Source organism: Xiphophorus couchianus, chromosome 24 (genome assembly GCF_001444195.1).
Source record: "Xiphophorus couchianus chromosome 24, X_couchianus-1.0, whole genome shotgun sequence".
Classification (NCBI taxonomy): Eukaryota; Metazoa; Chordata; class Actinopteri; order Cyprinodontiformes; family Poeciliidae; genus Xiphophorus; species Xiphophorus couchianus.
The window spans coordinates 11757919-11776655 of NC_040251.1; the positions used below are offsets into that span (position 1 = coordinate 11757919).

At 37.7% G+C, this 18737-nt stretch overlaps 2 protein-coding genes across 6 annotated transcripts; one reads left to right on the forward strand and one right to left on the reverse strand.

The window, feature by feature from the left end:
- Nucleotides 1–1710: 1710 nt before the first annotated feature.
- Nucleotides 1711–9425, forward strand: nr4a1 (nuclear receptor subfamily 4, group A, member 1). Of its 2 annotated transcripts, XR_003594575.1 has the most exons (8): nucleotides 1711–1836; nucleotides 3361–4141; nucleotides 4807–4936; nucleotides 5878–6041; nucleotides 6131–6333; nucleotides 6446–6624; nucleotides 8453–8923; nucleotides 8963–9425. XR_003594575.1 is itself a non-coding variant. In XM_028010222.1 (7 exons), exons 2-7 carry the CDS (start codon nucleotides 3371–3373, stop codon nucleotides 8707–8709), a joined length of 1704 nt encoding a protein of 567 aa, XP_027866023.1. In that variant the 5' UTR covers nucleotides 1711–1836; nucleotides 3361–3370; the 3' UTR covers nucleotides 8710–9425. The 2 variants fall into 2 exon arrangements, 1 of the variants encoding a protein (XP_027866023.1); XM_028010222.1 differs by having other exon boundaries at nucleotides 8453–9425.
- Nucleotides 9426–14012: 4587 nt separating this feature from the next.
- On the reverse strand, nucleotides 14013–18727 carry gtsf1 (gametocyte specific factor 1). 4 transcript variants are annotated; one of them, XM_028011121.1, is made up of 8 exons: nucleotides 18705–18727; nucleotides 18207–18244; nucleotides 17302–17415; nucleotides 17109–17215; nucleotides 16075–16201; nucleotides 15904–15987; nucleotides 14752–14809; nucleotides 14013–14664 (listed from the first exon to the last, which is right to left on the reverse strand). In XM_028011121.1, the coding sequence occupies exons 1-8, from the start codon at nucleotides 18710–18712 to the stop codon at nucleotides 14583–14585; spliced, it is 618 nt and encodes a 205-aa protein (XP_027866922.1). In that variant the 5' UTR covers nucleotides 18713–18727; the 3' UTR covers nucleotides 14013–14582. The 4 variants fall into 4 exon arrangements, with proteins under 4 accessions (XP_027866922.1, XP_027866925.1, XP_027866924.1 ...); XM_028011124.1 differs by having other exon boundaries at nucleotides 15891–15987; XM_028011123.1 differs by lacking the exons at nucleotides 18207–18244; nucleotides 18705–18727 and adding an exon at nucleotides 17818–18100.
- Nucleotides 18728–18737: the final 10 nt, after the last annotated feature.

Sequence of the window (18737 nt, forward strand, 5' to 3'; positions counted from 1 at the left end):
AACAATTCAAGCAGAAAATGGGCACCGTTTGATTTGAAGACCAAACCACATGTCAGAATTTGTCTTATTTAATATATTTAATATAGAATAAAGTGTAATTCGGTGCATTTAATTGAAATGTTACAACCCCAGCTGTTGCCATGCCATGTGGCAACCTGGGCACATGGCATTGTACCCTGTCTGAAACTCAAGTCTATTGCTATTTGCAAAGCTAAAAATACACATGTGAGTAATAAATAATAAGATGAATTGCATCTTAAATTACAGAAACAAGCTCAGCACTTCGTGGGACTACCAGCTGATTTTATTTTTTAATTCTAACTTTTAACTTTGGTGCATTTTTCAGTGAATATTATTGAGTTCTGTTTATGCTTTTTATTTATTTACACAAACACAATGAACACCGTTTCATTAACCTTTAAAAAGGAAAGATGCACGGTACCAGATTATAGTAAAAAAAATGCACATTTTCACCTGGTTGGTGTAAACAAGCATCATAATCCAAATCTCAGCAAAACCAAACAAACCCGACTACAAACTAGCAGACAAGTCATAAAACAATTTACTTTTCTTCATCAATAATGAGTAAAAATTTGCTTATTTAACAAGTATATTTTTGCCAAAAGTGGAAACATTTTACAACTAGAACATGGACTGCAAAAACATACAATTTTATTCTAGTTTCTAGAGCAAATATTGTACTATACTTGAATTAAGACAAAACTAACTTTATTCAGCAAGTTATACTAGGTTGTTTTAAGCCAATAATTCCTTAAAATTTATGAGAAAGTACAAGTTCCACCAACAGATTATTTTATTTATAAAACAGGAAAAATGCCTTATTATAAAGGAAATAATCTGACAGCGGAGCTAGGACTTTTTCATCAATATTAAGAAATTAATTACTCAAAACAAGCTATTATATCTTACTGAATAGATACTCGTAAATTAGCAATTATTTCTCTTATAGCAAGACATCTTTCCCATGTTATAAGTGGAATAATCTGCCAGAAATCTCAGTATTTCATCAATACTGAGGAATTGTTTACTTAAAACAAGCTATTAAGTAAATTGCTGAAAAGTTACTAAGTTAGTTTTGACTTATTTGTAGTGTACTGAGATATTTGTACACTATAAATTTTACTTATTTGGTAAAACTTTCATGTTTTTGCGGTGTGTAATCTCATTTGGGGAACTATTCCATCGCAGCAACAAAAGAAAAAAAAAAAGTAAAAGCAGTGATACATTTATAACCACAGAGAAATAGGAAATATTTTCAATTTGAGCACATGCGCATCCTTTTTTCAAAGTATTTCTTCCTGAAAACCCTCTAAGAACGGCCTAAAAATACCGGATACTTCCTGTTTCTAAATGACGCAATCATTTCTCTCTCTTTTGTTTCCTATCCAGGAGTACCATAACGTTAAAAAAATGAAAGAAAAAGTAAAGTTTATCTGGGTGTGTTGCGGCTGCCAGGATCTACCTGCTGCGGGAAACGCTTTAATTCGGATTTAATGGGCTTTATCTGTGTCTGGGTCTCACTCCGGAGGACAATGCTGCGGTTCTTCGCTGCATGCGCGTCAACGGAATCCCGTAGTGCGTCATCAGACAGCCAGTCTGTTGGGCGGACTCTCGTGATTGGCTGCGGGTTGGAAACCTCCCCGCCCACCGCGCACACTCGCGTGGAAACCTCTCAGTGGCGTCATGGAGACATTGAAGTAAAGTATAAGAGCGCGGCGCGGAGCGGTGCGCAGGGACTGCCGCTCAGCTGGGAGACGCTGGAGATGATACATGGTCGCTTGTAGACGGTTTTGAACCCTCGTTCTGACCAGACAGGTAAGAAACGGCTTCAAATTTATAATAATAATAATAATAAAAACATTCATACGTAAGGAATAAGCTTTTCTTTCTCTTTTGTTTCGGTGGGTTCTGTCAACTCAGGACGGAAAGCAGCTTGTTTTATAGTTTTATTGAGATATATATCGTTTCATTTGCGTTAAATATCCATAGAATAATGTTTGTGTTGGCGTGTTTATGTGTTGGCTCAGTCTTTAAACGGAATCTCTCTGCAACTTCGCAGCGGTTTCTAAATTTACTACGAAGGAATAAATGATAATGTGAGCAGCTCTAAACTTTATGATTTATGCCAACAAACTCAGAGGGTCACAAAGCAGACAATGTGTTTAGTTTAAGAAGGAAGGTTATTGAATGAGTTTAAAGTTATATTTGGCGTAAGGTTTCCCTTTGATTACTGTGTTAACTTTGGTTCGTGTGCATAAACTCTGAAAAATTGGAAAAAACACATTTTTAGCACAAATTGGAAAAATATATTATTTCAGTATTTATGAACATTTTCTCACATTGCTACTACTTTTTGTTGGGATAATGCATAATTTTAAAGATTAAATAAAATGTGCCTGGTTTTCAAAATGTTTTAATCAATTGATTATAGTCAGTACTTCATAGTACCAGCTGTTTACTTCTACTACACTGGGAAGTCTGTTGTTTTATTCCTCTGCCAGCTTTAAAGAGTTAGAGACTATAATTATATTGCTTTATTTTTTGCAAAAATGCACAACCAAATTGTATGAAGAGCATCTGGAAACTTTAATTTCTTAGTCGTACCAGAGAGGGTTGAATTTCCAATCAACTATTACCTGTCTTTGATTGGAAAAATGACAATGACAGATTATTTCACTTATAACAAGATATTTTTCTTTTATCAGTAAAATAATCTGCCAGTGGAACTAACACTTTATCATCAATATTAAGAAATTATTTACTTAAAAAAAGCTCTTAAATCTTGATAAAAAATTACTTGTAAGATATTTGCACTAGAAACTGGTACAAATATCTTACTTGTACTTAAATACTTAGTAAGATTTTGTGTTCTTACAGTGTAGCTTATTTAATACAGTCAACTTTCTTAAATACTTATTTTGATGTTTTTAATTTTTGTTTGTTTGCTTTATCAAAAGAAGATTCTCTTGTAAATGTGATCTTAGATCATTATTATTGATTAATGTCTTTTTGTTTTAAATATCTGAAATGCTGCTGCCAAACCTTAAACTGCTGCTGCGCAAGTTACTCAACATGTTGTTGCTAGGTAACCAAAGAGCGAGTGAGTTAGTTGATTCCACCTACCTAGCTTAGCTGACTGTGAGAGGTCTTTCCTCTGCCTACATTCCCCAGAATGCTTTGTGGTTCTGTAATTCAGTGAATATTCTATCAGAGGTCTTATCTATTGATATTGATCACGCGTCTATCTGATATATATTGTTATTGATTTATTACCCAACCCTAAGTTTAAGGGGTGTGAATATTTTTAACTTCATTAACAGTTTTAAAAATATTTTACAGTTTTTCAGCCATGACTTGCATACATCCCCAGCACGGATCGCAGCTCTATGAGAACAGCATGAGCAGCTTGGAGTCTCAGGGCGCAGACATCACCTCTTGGCTGGACATGAGCAGCCCGCAGCACCTTTCCGCCTCTTCCCTGCCGAGTGCCGCTCATGTGCTGCTTGCGCCCGCTGAGGACTACGAAGCCTACTCCTGCCAGTTCACTACAGCCCCAGCAGTCACGTCTCCCTCGCACCAGGAGGGACAGTACAACATGGAGGATCTACAAATCTACGGCTGCTACCCAGGGCCACTTATGCTGAACTATCCAGGGGAGGCCATGTCTCCTAGTGGATCGGATTATTACGGCAGCCCTGCCGCAGCTTCGTCCCCTTCGACGCCCGGATTTCAGAGCCAGCCTGCGTCCAACTGGGATTCAGTTTTTGGGACATATTCGGCCAGTCCTGAATGTTGGATGGCCAAGGACATCTCAGGACCAAACGCATCCACTTTATTTCCATTTGGCTCCGGGCCCGTGGAGGATGTGCCTCATTTTGGGACGTCGCTTTTGCAAGAGCAGGAACTTTTTACTTTGGCTCACCCTCTTCAATCCGGACTGACCTTCCCGACTGCGGTGAGGGAGTCGGGGTTCGGCCTCCATGGCAACGAACAGCTGGACGCCACTTTATCGCCCAAACTGAAACGTGGAAATGAGGGCGACTGCGCTGTGTGTGGAGACCATGCTTCCTGTCAGCACTACGGCGTTCGCACCTGTGAAGGATGTAAAGGCTTTTTCAAGGTAAACAGCTGATAAATACATGTAGAAACTGTTCTTATAAAGAAAAAAACATTTCTGTGCCGCTGTGAAGTTCACACTAGGGTTATAATAGTTCTGGGTTTTTCATTATAGTTTATTGTATTTTGTTGTTGTGTTGTGTTGGTTTAACTCAGGCTTTGCAAGCTTTATACTACTTAGAGTTTTTATTCATTATAGTAGTAGTTCCATGTTTTTCATACTTTGGTTAATTTTTAGCTGCAGGATTCAAAATGATGTGATTATGTGTGCATCAATTGGGTAATGATTATTCAACACAAGACACCATTTTCAAATTAAATTTATTCAACTGGTGTTGAACAACCAACAGACTTTTTAGTTGCCATTTTGCAGACTAGCATAAATCCCTCCCAGTGGATTATGGAGTACCATAATTTGCCAACAGCTGACTTAAACTGCTTCTGTAGGGAATAAAAAACTATTTCACAACAGCTCAAAGGGCTAACAAATAGATTAATAAACACAAAAATGAAGGATATCAAATTTATGTCTTCTGTATGTTCTAGTCAGTTTTGTAGTTCATTTAGTTGTAGTTTGTCCTCATTAATTACCATTTTTATTTATTTTAGTTTTTGTTATTTTGTTGGTTTTAGTTAACTATAATAACCCTTCTGTGCTTTGTTTTGCAGCGAACAGTGCAGAAAAACTCCAGATACGTTTGCAATGCCAACAAAGACTGTCCTGTGGACAAGAGGAGGCGCAATCGGTGCCAGTTCTGCCGCTTCCAGAAGTGCCTCACTGTGGGGATGGTGAAGGAAGGTGAGTCAACCCGGACCTGACTGCAGATCAATTATTTACTATTTCTCTGAAGAGGAAACTGCTGCCAGATGTTGCATATAAAGATTTTCTCTTTGTATTACCGTGAAAGTGTCTGAGTTCTCTTAACTCTTACCATGAGTTTCTCCCTGTTGTTTAAAAACATCGTTGCTCACTCTGGGGGCTCAAATTAATTATTCTAATAATCACCAAGTTAAACCTGCAACTGCACTGACAAAACTAACTTACAAATACAAAGAATACCTTAATATTGATAAGAAAGTACTAGTTCCACTGGTACTTAATTTCTTGTTATAGGTGAAATATTCCTGATTCCTGACTTAAAACAAACTCTTATTTCTTGCCAAAAACTTCCTCGTACTATAACTTTTTATTGTTGTACTACTACTGCCATATTTACACTAGAAATTAGACCAAAAGACTTGGTAAGATTTTGTGCTTTTGCAGTGTTAATAGTATTTTACTTACCAATCTGCAGTGGCTCATTATTATATCCAAATTAATTGGTTATAAGGGGTACCCCTGTTGCAGTCTGATTTCATTCTGACTCATTCTCTGTTGAAATAAATCCCTCTGCTGCATTAAAGCAAAAACTTTATGTAATAAAAAGATTTGTTTAGTGCATTTGCAACATGCTTTCAAATATTTAAAGATATGTTGGTTATTTTAATTCCTCAAATTAGATTTCAGGGATATTTTGCCACTTTTTACAATACTGTCACTACATGTTACATAAAAAAGCTTTGCAACATTTTAAGAAGTGTTCTTCAACCTTTAGGTAAAAGCATGTTAATCTTTAATGCGTCCGCAAGTGCCATAATTACAAATAATTATCCTAAAGCATAACAAAAACTTTATTTTGCATGTTGTCAGCTTTGTACTGTAGAAACAAATTGAACTTGAATGTTTTTTCTTCCTTACAGTTGTGAGAACAGACAGCCTGAAAGGCCGCAGAGGTCGTCTACCTTCAAAACCTAAAGTGGTTCAGGACACGCCTGTCCCAGTATCCCCAATAAACATGATTGCTTCCCTAGTTCGAGCCCAAACGGAGTCAAACCCCAGCATCAGTGCTCTAGATTACTCTAAGGTGAATAAATACAGTCTTTCCACACTTTTGAGTTGCAGTTTGACTAAAGCCTGTGACCTAACATCTGTTTTTTTGTATTTCTCTTTTAGTATGTTGAGCAGAAATTCAGCATGAACCAGAAGGAAGACGTCAGTAATGTCAAGCACTTTTACGACCTCCTCACAGCGTCTTTCGAGGCCATCAGGAAATGGGTGAAGGACATCCCTGGTTTCTCCAATTTCTGTCTTGAGGATCAGGAACTTCTGCTGGAATGTGCTTTCATTGAACTCTTCATTCTGCGTCTTGCTCATCGGTAGCTACAACTTTCAATCCTTTGTGTTTGGAACATTTAGACATTAAATTTACTTTAAGACATTAAAAGAAAGACTTCAAGCTAAACGTTGGTGTTTTTTATTTTTTTGAAGGTCAAACCCTGAAACGGGTGAACTCATCTTCTGCGACGGCACCGTACTTCACAAAACCCAGTGTGTTCGAAGCTTCGGGGAATGGATCGATTCCATCCTGGAGTTTTCTCAAAGTCTTCACTGCATGAAGTTAGATGAGGAGTCCTTCGCCTGCCTCACAGCCTTGGTCATAATCACTGGTAAGATTAACATCCAGATCTCCATTTCAGTTTAAATACCACTGAGCCTTGACAGCCGAGGCAAGAATACACACAGCAAATCTCCATTAGGTTTTATTGTATTCATGCAACATAAGACTGGAAGAACAGGTGTGTAGGGAAGAGTAACACAAGCTCCTTTATGACAAAATGTCATATGTCAGCCTATCGGAGTGAAGGGTAACATGTAGACTCAATGAGCTGTGCAACACAGTGTCCTGCAAAAGTTCACACACTCACTTAACTTTTTGTGCGCTTTATCAGGTTACAGTCACTAATTTGTGTGGGATTTTATGTTGTTGTGAAGCGGAAGAAACATTATGCAATATTTTCTACATTTTTACATCCATCAATTCATCATTTACCAATCTCACCTTGTAAATACAGTTTTGGAGTTTGTTGGAGGACATAAGAGGACAAATATTTTCACCTATACCAAGAAACACAGCAGACAAGTCAGGGAGGAAGGTGTGGAGATGTTTAAAGCAGAGTTTGGTTATAAAACAGTATCTCTGAAACACTGTAGAGTATGGCACAACTGCAAATCTTCGGTGATTTTTGAAAATAAGCCATAACAAGTCTTGTTTAGAGCGTCATATTAAACATGTGGAAGAAGTTGTTCTGGTCTTACAAGTTAACTGAATACTGTGTGGGGTGGAAAATTTGCGTAGCACTTCATCATGACCACGTCAGTCCATCCCACGGTGAAATGTGGTGGTGGTTTTCTTCAGCATTGACAATGAAATCTAGACATTATGAATAGATGAAGATTAATATATGACAACTCTGGAAAAACAACTGTTAGAGGCTGCAAAAGACTTAAAAGGTGAATGTTTACCTTCAAACAGGACAATAGCCCTAAAGATACAGCCAGAGCTACAGCGACATTCATGCCATCAAGGCTTGGTTCGTTTGGGGAACGCACAATCAATCTCCAGTGAGGACCAAAATGTGAATTCTAGTCCACCAACAAAGTTAGCTCTTGGTTTGGTTGAAGTGAACTCTGACGAGGTTCGGATGCATATGTGCATGCCAAGCAGACTGGAAACTGCTCCAAACGCAGGAAACAAACTGTAGGACAACCTAAGCACGATAGTCTGGCAACTAGAGGGAGAAGTGGCTCAAGGTCTTTTTCCAGAGACAAGAGAAATCCAACAACCGCTAAAATCTGGTGCTACTCCCCTTTTGTTTACATTTTTGTGAAGAAGAAAGTTGTGTTCAGTGTTTTCTTCAGAGGTCTTTGCATTGTTTCCTTCAGTAGTTCTTGGTACATTGCTACCAAAAGTGAGGGAGTGATTAGTTTTTTCAGTTTGGTTCCTTTGACAGTGCAGTGTGAAAGCAAATACACCAGGTGAAAAGGTCACAAATGTTGCCATTTTTGCCCCAATCGAACCAAGTCTACCGGACTATTAGGTGTGAAATCACCCTAAATCCAAGACCCAGTGGATTATGGCTATAGGTTCTCTAAATCTGATTGAGAACCTGAAGTAAGACATTAAAACTGATGCACAGACACTCTTTATCCAATCTGACTGAGCCTGATTTTCAGTGTGTAAAGCCTGTAGAAACATTCCTAACAGGTTGTAATTGCAACAAAATGTGGTTCTCTATAATACTGAATCAGAACAAAAACACATCCACCTAAGCTCCTATTTAAATATACTGAAGCTAGTGGCTGTAGCATGACAAAATGTGAAAAAGTTCAAGGGTTTTAGATACTCTCAAAAGTCACTAGAAATTGTGCTGTTATGTTGTGTTTGTAAAAGTGTGAAAGACGAATCTCAGCATGTTTATCTGTTTCTAATTGCAGATCGTTTTGGTCTAAAGGAGCCCAAACGTGTGGAGGATTTTCAGAACCAGCTCATCAGCTGTCTTAAAACCCACATGTCTAGCTGTGGCTCCGAGTCCTTGCCGTCCAATTATTTGTCCCGACTTCTTGGGAAGCTGCCTGACCTCAGGACTTTGAGCACCCAAGGCCGCCAACGTATATTTTACCTGAAACTGTCAGATCTTGTTCCCCAACCTCCGATTGTGGAAAAGATCTTTATGGACACGCTATTGTTTTAAAATGTTTTGGGGGAAAAAGACATCTTCAACTTGTTCACACTCTTCAGGTGAAATGGCAAGAAACGAAGAGGTGTTACAGTTTGGTGCTACTTCTTAGTGCTTGTATACGTAGGATCTGGATCAAGAACAATATGGGTATCATGGTTTTAGATTGAAGGTGGAATTATAAAGGTCCATTCAGACCAAACGGTGATTGTTTGCATCCATGAATGGAGTCTCTTCTGAATGAGACAACAATGGCAAACATGCCCAGTCATCTATAAACATTCTCTATGCAGCAGAAGGTCTGAAGCTTGGAAATAAGTTACTAAACTTCTGTTTAAACATTAAAATTATTTTACAAAACCAGCTTCTGATCCAGACAGACTTTATAATTCTCAACATTTGAAAAAGAAGCCTCTTAAAACCCCATTACACTTTATATTTAATGCCACCACAATGTTTTGGTGATATTTTTTGTAGCTTAAATTTACAAAGCTATTCAGTGGTATCATTCATGTATCATGAATCAGCATTGAGCAGCTAATATACTGTGTATTTTTTTAAATACAGTCTGACACACTGGTTTTCTTTGTGTTTTTGAATCTGTATTAAACATGCAGCTGTTTTGACATAGAAATAATGTCCCAGTGTACAGAGATTTTGTTGTGTTTTTTTACCTGTAACTGTGAAACTTCATTGCTAAAATTTAAATAAATGCAAAATATCACATCTTACATTAAATTGTCATCTTCACTACATATCATGAGGTTTGAAGATGTGAGTTTTTGCAGCTGACAAAGCAGATTGTCGACCTGGTCAAGTACAGACTCCTTTTAGCTCCTTGAGGACGACCTCAATGCACCCCCACCCAGTTACAGTATGTACTGGTCTCCTTTTAGAAAGCAATGGACCTCAATGTCTTGTCTCAAATAACCCAGACTGCTTCATCATTACGTTACGCAATTATTTTATAAGAAAACGTGTAGCACCACAAAATGCACACCTCTCAGTGGTTGTTGTAGCAGGTCCTTAAAGGAAACGACGGCTCTTTTAAACGGGAAGAATTGGATCATCAGTGATTAGCAGTAATGAGCCAAGCTAGTCAGATTGGAGCAAAGAAGGAAAATAAAACAGAGGACATGGAGTACAGCTTAAAGAGGGGGAGAGGCATTATGCAAAATCAGCTGGGTTTTTTTAGCTTTTTATAATGTTATTCCATCATTGATAACATACCTGGGTGTTGTTTTTTCATGCCTAACTGAGGAATCCTTTAATAGGTATTCACACAAATATCCCTCACATTATTGGTAACTCTATTAGAAGGGGTGTTATTTACCATTAGTGTTAGTCAGTAAATAAAGACACTTTTTTTGCAAAGTGGACTTTTAATGAAGATTTTAATGGAGCTTTGCTGTAAAAGAGTCATTTACCAAATGACACTTCATAACAGTCATAAGCATTCATGAAGGCTCAATGTTCATGACAGTTGTAACGTTTATGACAGTGTCATCTTATGCACCCCACTTTAAATAAAGTGCGGGATCGTGTGGTGTGAAAATTTGTTCTCTATTATCGTTTTGCGAAGTAAAAACAAATTTTGAAAAACCACTGCATCCTACACAAAAAAATAAACAGTTTTTTAAGATCTGGTGTATTTCCATTAAGCATATTTATTTTTGTGGTTTATTTGCTCAATTTTATGATCAGTGGAAATACAGTTACAGTCCAGCTGTTCTGTTGTATGCTTCGCTTCACAGACGGTCCGGATCCTCGGCTACTGAAAAACAATTGCTTCCTGGAGACGTGAATCCTGTTAAGGTTTAAATTTGACCAAATTGCAAACTTTTGGCCGTGACGTATGTAATGTGACAATTCAACTCTATAAAGCTGACCGGAAAGTACGTGCACAACAAACATCCCCCATTACTGAGCCAAACAAGATGGCTGTTAATGTTAATTCAATATTTGGAAGCATGACCACCACAGTCTGAATGGCTTAGCTCACTTCCTCCGCAGCAGCTTCACTTCCTGCAATGGCAGCGGAGGAAGTGAAGCTATAGGCAGAGTAAAATTTTAAAAGGGTGCAGAAAATCATCATACACAACTCTTTCTTCTGTTTGCTGATTGGTCCAGTTGAAATTCTACTAGAGAAATTCACTTCAAAAGGGGGGAAGCCAGTTAGGCCAGAGGTCTGAAACCAGTCCTGATACCCATTCCGATCTACAGTGACAACAGCTGCATTTCCAATTACCTTAAAATTTCGCAAAGTTAAGTTTGCTTAATGGAAACACGACAACTTTGGAAAAAGGAAAGATGCGTTTTTGCACTCGTGAGGTGGGTTTTGGGCTCTAACTAAGTGTATTTCAATGGAAACACTTTTCGCATCACACAAGTGATGTGACGAACAACTGGATGTTACAACTGACGAAAAAGACAACAGGAAGTGGTAGGAGGAGGATGTTTTGAATGATTTATTGCAAGAACAAACTTATTCACGTGACTTTTAACCGTATTTCTTATTGAATGGAAATACCGCAATTGCAATTTTGTATTTATTTTTTTTATTTTTTACATTAGCGGAATATCAACAAAGTCTCACACACATTTGTAATGGAAACGCAGCTACTGTATCATAAACTGATGTTCTGTCATGCACTAATCTCAAGGTTTTTCCAGGCTAAAGTCTCCCAAATCCAGTCAGGTGCAGTAACGTAATATAAAACTTGGATGCTTTCATAACCTTGCAACCATGCAGAGCTTATGCAACAAGAGAAACTGGATAGTAAGCATCACCGTGATTACACAGCCTCCCCGTGTGATGGTACACTGATAAAGATAGCGCGGACAGCAGCTCCCTCGTGATAGGGCCAGCAGCACCATGCCTCTGCTGTAACTCTGTAAAGCAAGAGCAACGTGAACGTGCCTCGTTAGGAACGCAGACAATAATAGAAGATCACAAGCTTTGGGCAGACTCACAGGGCAGCAAGTGTCCAAGAACATTACTGTTCCTCGCACATTGCGCTGGACTCTCAGATGAAAAGAACTGAGCGAGTGTCAATTCACAAAGATAGGTCGTTGGAAAGATATGCATTTCAAAAACATGCCTGAAAGGCTCTTATAAAGGCCAAGAGGCAGGTTTCACAGCCAAGTCGATCCAGCAATGTGATTTGAACAGGGTGGACCGCGTCATTTGATCCAGTGAGGCCGGTGGCTCAGTCAAATCACCATGTCAAAAATGACCCCAATTCCGAATGTGTAAGCACACACTCTGACCTGATTCAAATGTGTGCCAGAGTCTGTTGTGCACAGTGGTGCCATTAGCAGTGCTGTTGCCTTGCAAAAAGAAGGTTCTGGGTTCGGATCACTCTCTGCATGGAGTCTCCTAATGCATACCTATGTTCTCTCCAGGTACTCCTGCTTCGTTCCACAGTCTAGAAACATGTCTTAGAGCTAACAAAAATGGGTTTTTTTCTCCATATTTGTTACAACTGTCGCCTTGTTGTGACAGTAAAGTTAAGATGGATAATCTGGAACAAACTTCAAGAAAACTGCAAAACAGCTGAAACACTGAATTCCTTTAAATCAAGGCTAAAAATCCCACTTGTTTAGAGTTGCTTTCAACACATAATCACTGGAACATTGATCAACATATATGATGTTTATTGATGATTTTGATAGTGGCACTCTATTTTATTTTGTATTCAGTTGTCAAATTGGTGACTGATGTTTTTACTTTAATTTTGAGTTATAATGTAAAGCATTTAAAGGGGCGGTATAATGTATTTTCCCAACACAGTGCCATTTTATAACACAAATAACTGTTACCTTCAGTTGTTATATAAATGCTGCTGCATATGTTAAACATAACGAGAGAAATTCAAAGCCTTGAAATTGGTCTCTGTCTCTTTAAGAAGCTCCTGCTCTTTTTGACATTCCCCCTTCAGCACGTTATCATAATGCTACTCCATTATGCAGTTTACAACGGTTTGAGGAGCATTGTTGGTATAATAAGCGACAACATCATAACACAATAAGGTCAAAAAAGTCGACTTTACATCATACTTCTCCCTTTAACTCACTCCTATGACTGCAAGTGTTAAGTTGGGATTTTTGGTTACATCTGTCTTTTAGCAGGCTGTTAATCTGGGACAGGATAAAAAAGGCTTTTAGAGTTCAGATTGTTTGGAGAATGAATATGGATATGACTTTAGATTTCCAACCAAAGGGAGATGGCTTTTTAAATCAACAATGCTTCATTACTCCTCAGTGACGTCAGAGAACACTTTGCATCAGGATTGAGACAGGAAATACAGTACAATAAACTCTGAACACTAAAAAAACCAAAATGAGTTATGTGTACTGATCTCTTAGGCAGCAGCGTTCTCAACACTTCTATTTATAAGTACAACTAAAACAGCCATAAAATGAAATCAATAATGCCACTTAAATATGACTGGGAGGAGCTGGCTGGCAGCCCACACACTTGTTATCCTGAGGTCATTTATAGTCAGCTGTCCTCACTGAGGGCTTTACAGCTACATGTTTATTCACTACATGGGCCATCTAGTGGCCAGTTTTTGGTTTCCAAATTTGGATTTTCTGAAGTGAAATATTTTGATATTCCTGCAATATTTTTAAATTCTGTAGATCAGCTTCCATATTCCTGTTTATTTTACCCATTTTTTTTATCATTCAAATCAAATGTTACTCTGAACATATTAATACAGAAGTTCAGTTTGTGTGACAAACTTTGTTTTTGACCAATTTAAACCAATATTATTCCTCATGAAAAGCTACACAATGTACCCATTATATATTGGGAAAGGTCATGCTTTTAAACTTAAAAAACAAAGAAAAATTCAGTTTTCAAACTACAGAAGTCTCAGTCTCTCTGGCACTTCTAAAGTTTGCTGTTTCAGGGTGATTTAATGGTCTTAAATTTATTTTTTCCCCCCTAGATGTTACAACAGTACCATCCTTCGCCAACAATATGCTGAAGGAAGGCTAGAATTTATATTAAAAATGAAAACTGGTTTCTACCTATTGTTACCTTAATTTTTAGTTTAAGCAACTGAAGCAGACTCAAGTGTCAGATCCTGCTTACTGTAGTCACTTCCATCCAAAACTATTTAACACTAAGAAAGTAATCAAACTTCACTTTGGAAGTTGTAGGAAGTCAACAATTGAGTGCATCACCTTTTATTTAATGGAGAAAAGTGTTTCCTACAGGAAAGATTGCGTTAATAGCACCAAGATTATGTTGAACTTTTAAATAGACATGACATGTATGTTTGCGTCAATAAAGACACTTTAGCACGAACTTCAAATGCTCAGAAATTTATTCAATTATCAGTGAGGGAAAAAATAACTACTGAGCCTATACTGCAATCTTAAAGTAAACCTCAAAGCCTACATCTCAAACTAGCCACATCTTAACCCATAATTGGGGGATGGGGTTAAACTGCTGCTTAAATTACCATATTCAAGTAACAATCCTTAACTACTGTGTTCCAGACAAGATTATGTCTGGATTATGGGAACTTCTATGAAAAGAGTTTACATGCAGTGCAACGTTTTTAGTGCTTACAAAAAAAGTTAGCACATTTAAAGATAACTAAACCACACAATTCTTCAACAAAGGAAACTTTTACTAAAAAAAAATCTAACACAGCAATGTCACAACCTTAAAAACAATAAAACTTGCAAAATAAATAATAAAAAAAAGATTGCTCAACTACAGGTTATATTTGTTGTAAAATATCCTCTGCACTTAGTGACTAAATAAGATTCATGCAACTACAAGCCATGTGAAGTTTCAAATAGTTTATCCACATTCAAACTGATCAAAACATGCAAAGAACACCCATCCATAGGAACAGCTTCGGAAGACCTTAGAGCTCGTAATTGGGCCATGGCAGGGTACTGGGAGCTCTGAAGTTTGGACTAAGGTTGTTACTGGGTCTGGTGGCCAGTCTGTAGAAAGAATAAGAAAAATAAAAAAACAAGTCAATGTGAAGGAATATATGCACAGAAAATATTGAGGTCAAGACCACCACTTACATTTGGTTCAACTTGGAGCTTACACCCCACACAAATGGAGTTTGAACGTTATCTGCCTCTGCAAAACAAGACAATTTGCTACCATTATATATGAGTGTAATTATTTATCCAGAGAATTATAAAATACATGACAATATGGGAGAAGTTTCATCTAACCAAACCTTTCTCAAACTGTGGTCTGCAGACCACAGACGCCCAATAGTGGTATGCAAGGTACTTTGAGCTTAAAATGTGTTGAATACAATTAACTTCCCAAAGATTTGCATAAAAAATAAGAATAATTTACTCAAGAGAAAAGCTGAAGATGCCAGTGGAAAGAAAATTGAAGGATTCCTTAAATGATCAGAGGAAGCCAAGTTATAACTGCTGAGTGTATTGATAACATCCACGAGTGATTAGAGTCTTTTGAACTGCTTTATAATGTGAACGAGTGTTTTAGCGAGAACTGTTAAGTTATTTGCAACTAACGTCTTTGACATTATTGGAAAGCTTAGAATCCACCCTTTCAGAATCCGTAAATAACTCAAAATAGCCTGAGCAATAGTTCATGGTTTTGTTGTGACCAGTCACATTTAAAACAGCACTCATCCATCCATTATGATGCACACTTAACCATAAATGGGGTGATGAGAGGTACTGGTGCCCATCTCCAGAGGTCAACAGGCAAGGTACACCCTGAACAGACTGCCAGTTCATCGCAGGGTAACAAAGACAAACGGGACAAACAATCATGCACACCCACACCTAAGAAGGATTTAGAGAAATAAATTAACCCAACAATCACGTTTTTGGACTGTGGGAGGAAGCCGGAGTACCAGGGGAGAACCCACGCATGAACAGGGAGTACATGCAAACTCCTTGCAGAAAGACCGTCTTTCAAGGCAACATTGTTACCAACTGCACCACTGGGCAGCCCCAAAACAGAATCATCTTTCTCATTAGGATGGATAAAGACAACAATAAGAGAGATGAGAGTAATATTTTAATTCTAGGTTTGATATTAAGATGTCATTTCAAGTTAGGTGGCTCGTGAGTTATTAAATGGGGTAAGTAGTCCTCAGTCTGAAAAAGTGTGATAAACACTGATCTGAATACATTTCCTCCAGACACATTTAATGTGATCTCTTCTAAACCTTTACATTTTAACCATACCCTTATCCCAGTCCTCAGTCATGTTTGGATTGACCCAAGTGTTGACTGGAACATCCCAGCCAACATGTCCATTTCTGCTTCCAACTGTAAAGACACATGTACATTACACCATTTAAAAGAAAACAAACCGCAACAGCTCTGTTAGGTGGATAGAAAATAAAATAATCTCACCATCTTCAGTGTCCACAGATATTCTGTCCTCGCAGGTCTCTGTGTGGCGAGCAAGCTCATGCTTGGGAACCAGGTGGCGAGCATTAAATGGACAGGTTTTCAGTTCGCTGGCCAGTTTTGGGTGATTCTTTGGCGAGAGATTTATTTAATTTACCAATCAATTGCAGCAGGACAGTCATTTAACTTACCCACTTCTACAATCCAAGAAAGAATTTCTTTAAGACACCAGAAGTGGGGAGGATCTTTAAGTTTGCTGAATTAGTAATACAAGCAGGTGATCACATGTTCACTGCAAGTAACCTTTACAATTATTATTCTGGTTCACCTTTTATCAGTACTCCAAACCTCAGGAAAATCACCAGTACTTCCATTATCATCGTTACATCTTAAAATTATTACTCCAAGTGCGGAGTTAAGCCAACTGCTAGTAATTTTTAAAAATTGCAGCCATATTCTGCTGCAGGCTAAAACCTACATGCTCAACTCCATCATTGACTGATCTGGATCTGAATGTATGGCAAACAGTTGCTAGTTAGGTTTTTAATCAAATTCAAAAGTACTTTATTGATCCCAAAAGGGGAAGTTAAATTATTAACACCATGTAATCCAATAGTATGATATTTGTATGTTGTATACCTTGATGCTAAGAAGGAATGACAGAAGAAAGTCAGCTCCAAAACTACAAAAAGCAATGTTTTGCACTTTTCCTGCAATTGTATTCACAGAGTGCCCAATAATATAGTCTATGACATGACAAACTAATCAAATTAAAATTTTCTTTTAAAAAAAAAGGTCATAAATAGTATTAAGGAGCAACTTCTATGATATAATCCTCTAGGGTGCCAATATACCAAGGAGGAACAAATGTAGTCTGGTATAGTGGGTATAAATTCACTGAATTCAATTCAAATCCATTAATCTGGTAAATCTAAAATATAATATTTTATTTCTGGTAGAAAACAATTTTAAACCCACCAAACACTACTAAAGCGTTTCCATGAGCGCAGATATTTCCCAGCCCTTTACCAACTCACCTTCCTGCACTTAATCAGGTGATATGGGAAGCGGCAGGAGCGGATTTGGTGGTTTTTGTCAAAAGGACACTGTAGAAGTTTGTCTGGATCACAGTTTCCCCTGCTATCTAAAGTGGAGTGAATGGAAAATGGATTCAGATGGAAAACTGGCAGATTTTGCAGGTTACAAATAGTTACAAATCCTAAGCTTTACCATAATTTTCAACCTCTTTTACCCCCTCTTCAGAGGCCACCTTGCATGGACTAGTACTGGTTCCAAATTTTATGAAGGCCATGTGGAAAACAAATTTACTTTGGACGGGCCAACCTGTGATTAAATAAAATGCTATTAGCATGAAATGTAAAAAGCCAACGTAGATTTCAAATAAAAACAGACGCAATTTCCTAAAACATTTCTTTTTACGGAGATACACAAGGCGACGTATACCAAAAGTTTCACTTAATTCCTTTCACTCTAGCTCAACCAGTCACAAATTCATTTCTAATACGTACGCAGATTTAGCAACACAAGACCAAAAAAAATAGAAAGAAAAAGTTAGCTCGTACCCAAATTTGCTAACATTAAGCTAGCTTCGCCAGTGACTGACCTAGCTTATTCATTATTCTTATTTTACAAATAAACGAAGTTAAATCGCATTTATGTAGTTTATATCAAGTAATATTAAGCAAAAATAAGTAAAAATGTTTAACTTTACCACACAAAAGGAACCTTTAGACCGCTGAAGAAGATAGTCTTCGCCTTTCTCTCAAACGAAGATTAACGGGCAGAGTGACCTCCTCCGGCTTTATAGTGTTGGTTACTCACGTGACTATCAGCCTGCGCGAGCAACAAATGTGAATTTAAGTTAAAATTCACTCACTAACTCCCAATGTTTTTAATTTCTGAAACATATACAAACGCCGGTACAACTTTAAACAACCAATTATGTTTAAAGACCGGTTAGTTTGCAATATTTCGAAAAATAATGCCGCGTTCCATTTAGCTCGGAAGTCGGAACTTTGGACCGTTTAAACGTCAACGGTACGTTTTAAACGTCTCAGCGTCAAAGGGACGTTAAAACGGGCTAGCATTTGGGAAATTTAAATGTTGTAACTCACGCAATCTAATCTTCAAAGATTCGTTGTAGAGGGTGATGCTGTGGGCAGAAAGAATCCTTGGTAGCAATTAGTCCTCCAACGAATCTGGAGGGTCCTCTGACTGAAGACTGTTGCTGTATGACAATCTTAAGACTATCATGACATGCTAACATGCTAGCTCATTTTCTATGGAGCAGAGACGATATTCAGCAGAAACATGTCCTGGATGACTCCATCAGTTATTAAACAACCAATTATCTCATTTGTTATTGCCACACCCCTTTATCTCTGTCTGGCCATAAAGTTAGAAAGCCAGGCACAGAAACAATAACTAATGGGGCCAATTAAATTGTTTAACCTTCATACTTTTATTTCAACAATGAATTAAAAATTAAGGTATTGTAGCTTCAGTCATAATTCAATGGAATCCCAGTTTTCGTCTGCTAAATCAGGAGTCTGAAAACTGAAGATGCAAGTGACTATCTGGCTCACCTCATATAATAAACGATCAAATATTACCATGTCATTTCTGATTCATTCTTTAGTTCTGTG

Excerpts from the sequence above, each read along its gene's own strand:
- nr4a1 (XM_028010222.1), top strand. The coding sequence starts at position 3,371 with ATGACTTGCATACATCCCCAGCACGGATCGCAGCTCTATGAGAACAGC. Across the intron at positions 4,937-5,877 it reads TGTGGGGATGGTGAAGGAAG|TTGTGAGAACAGACAGCCTG; the intron begins GTGAGTCAACCC and ends TCTTCCTTACAG. Across the intron at positions 6,042-6,130 it reads GTGCTCTAGATTACTCTAAG|TATGTTGAGCAGAAATTCAG; the intron begins GTGAATAAATAC and ends TTTCTCTTTTAG.
- gtsf1 (XM_028011121.1), bottom strand. Across the intron at positions 14,810-15,903 it reads GACTGAGGACTGGGATAAGG|AGGCAGATAACGTTCAAACT; the intron begins GTATGGTTAAAA and ends CTTGTTTTGCAG. Across the intron at positions 14,665-14,751 it reads AGCTCCAAGTTGAACCAAAT|ACTGGCCACCAGACCCAGTA; the intron begins GTAAGTGGTGGT and ends TTCTTTCTACAG.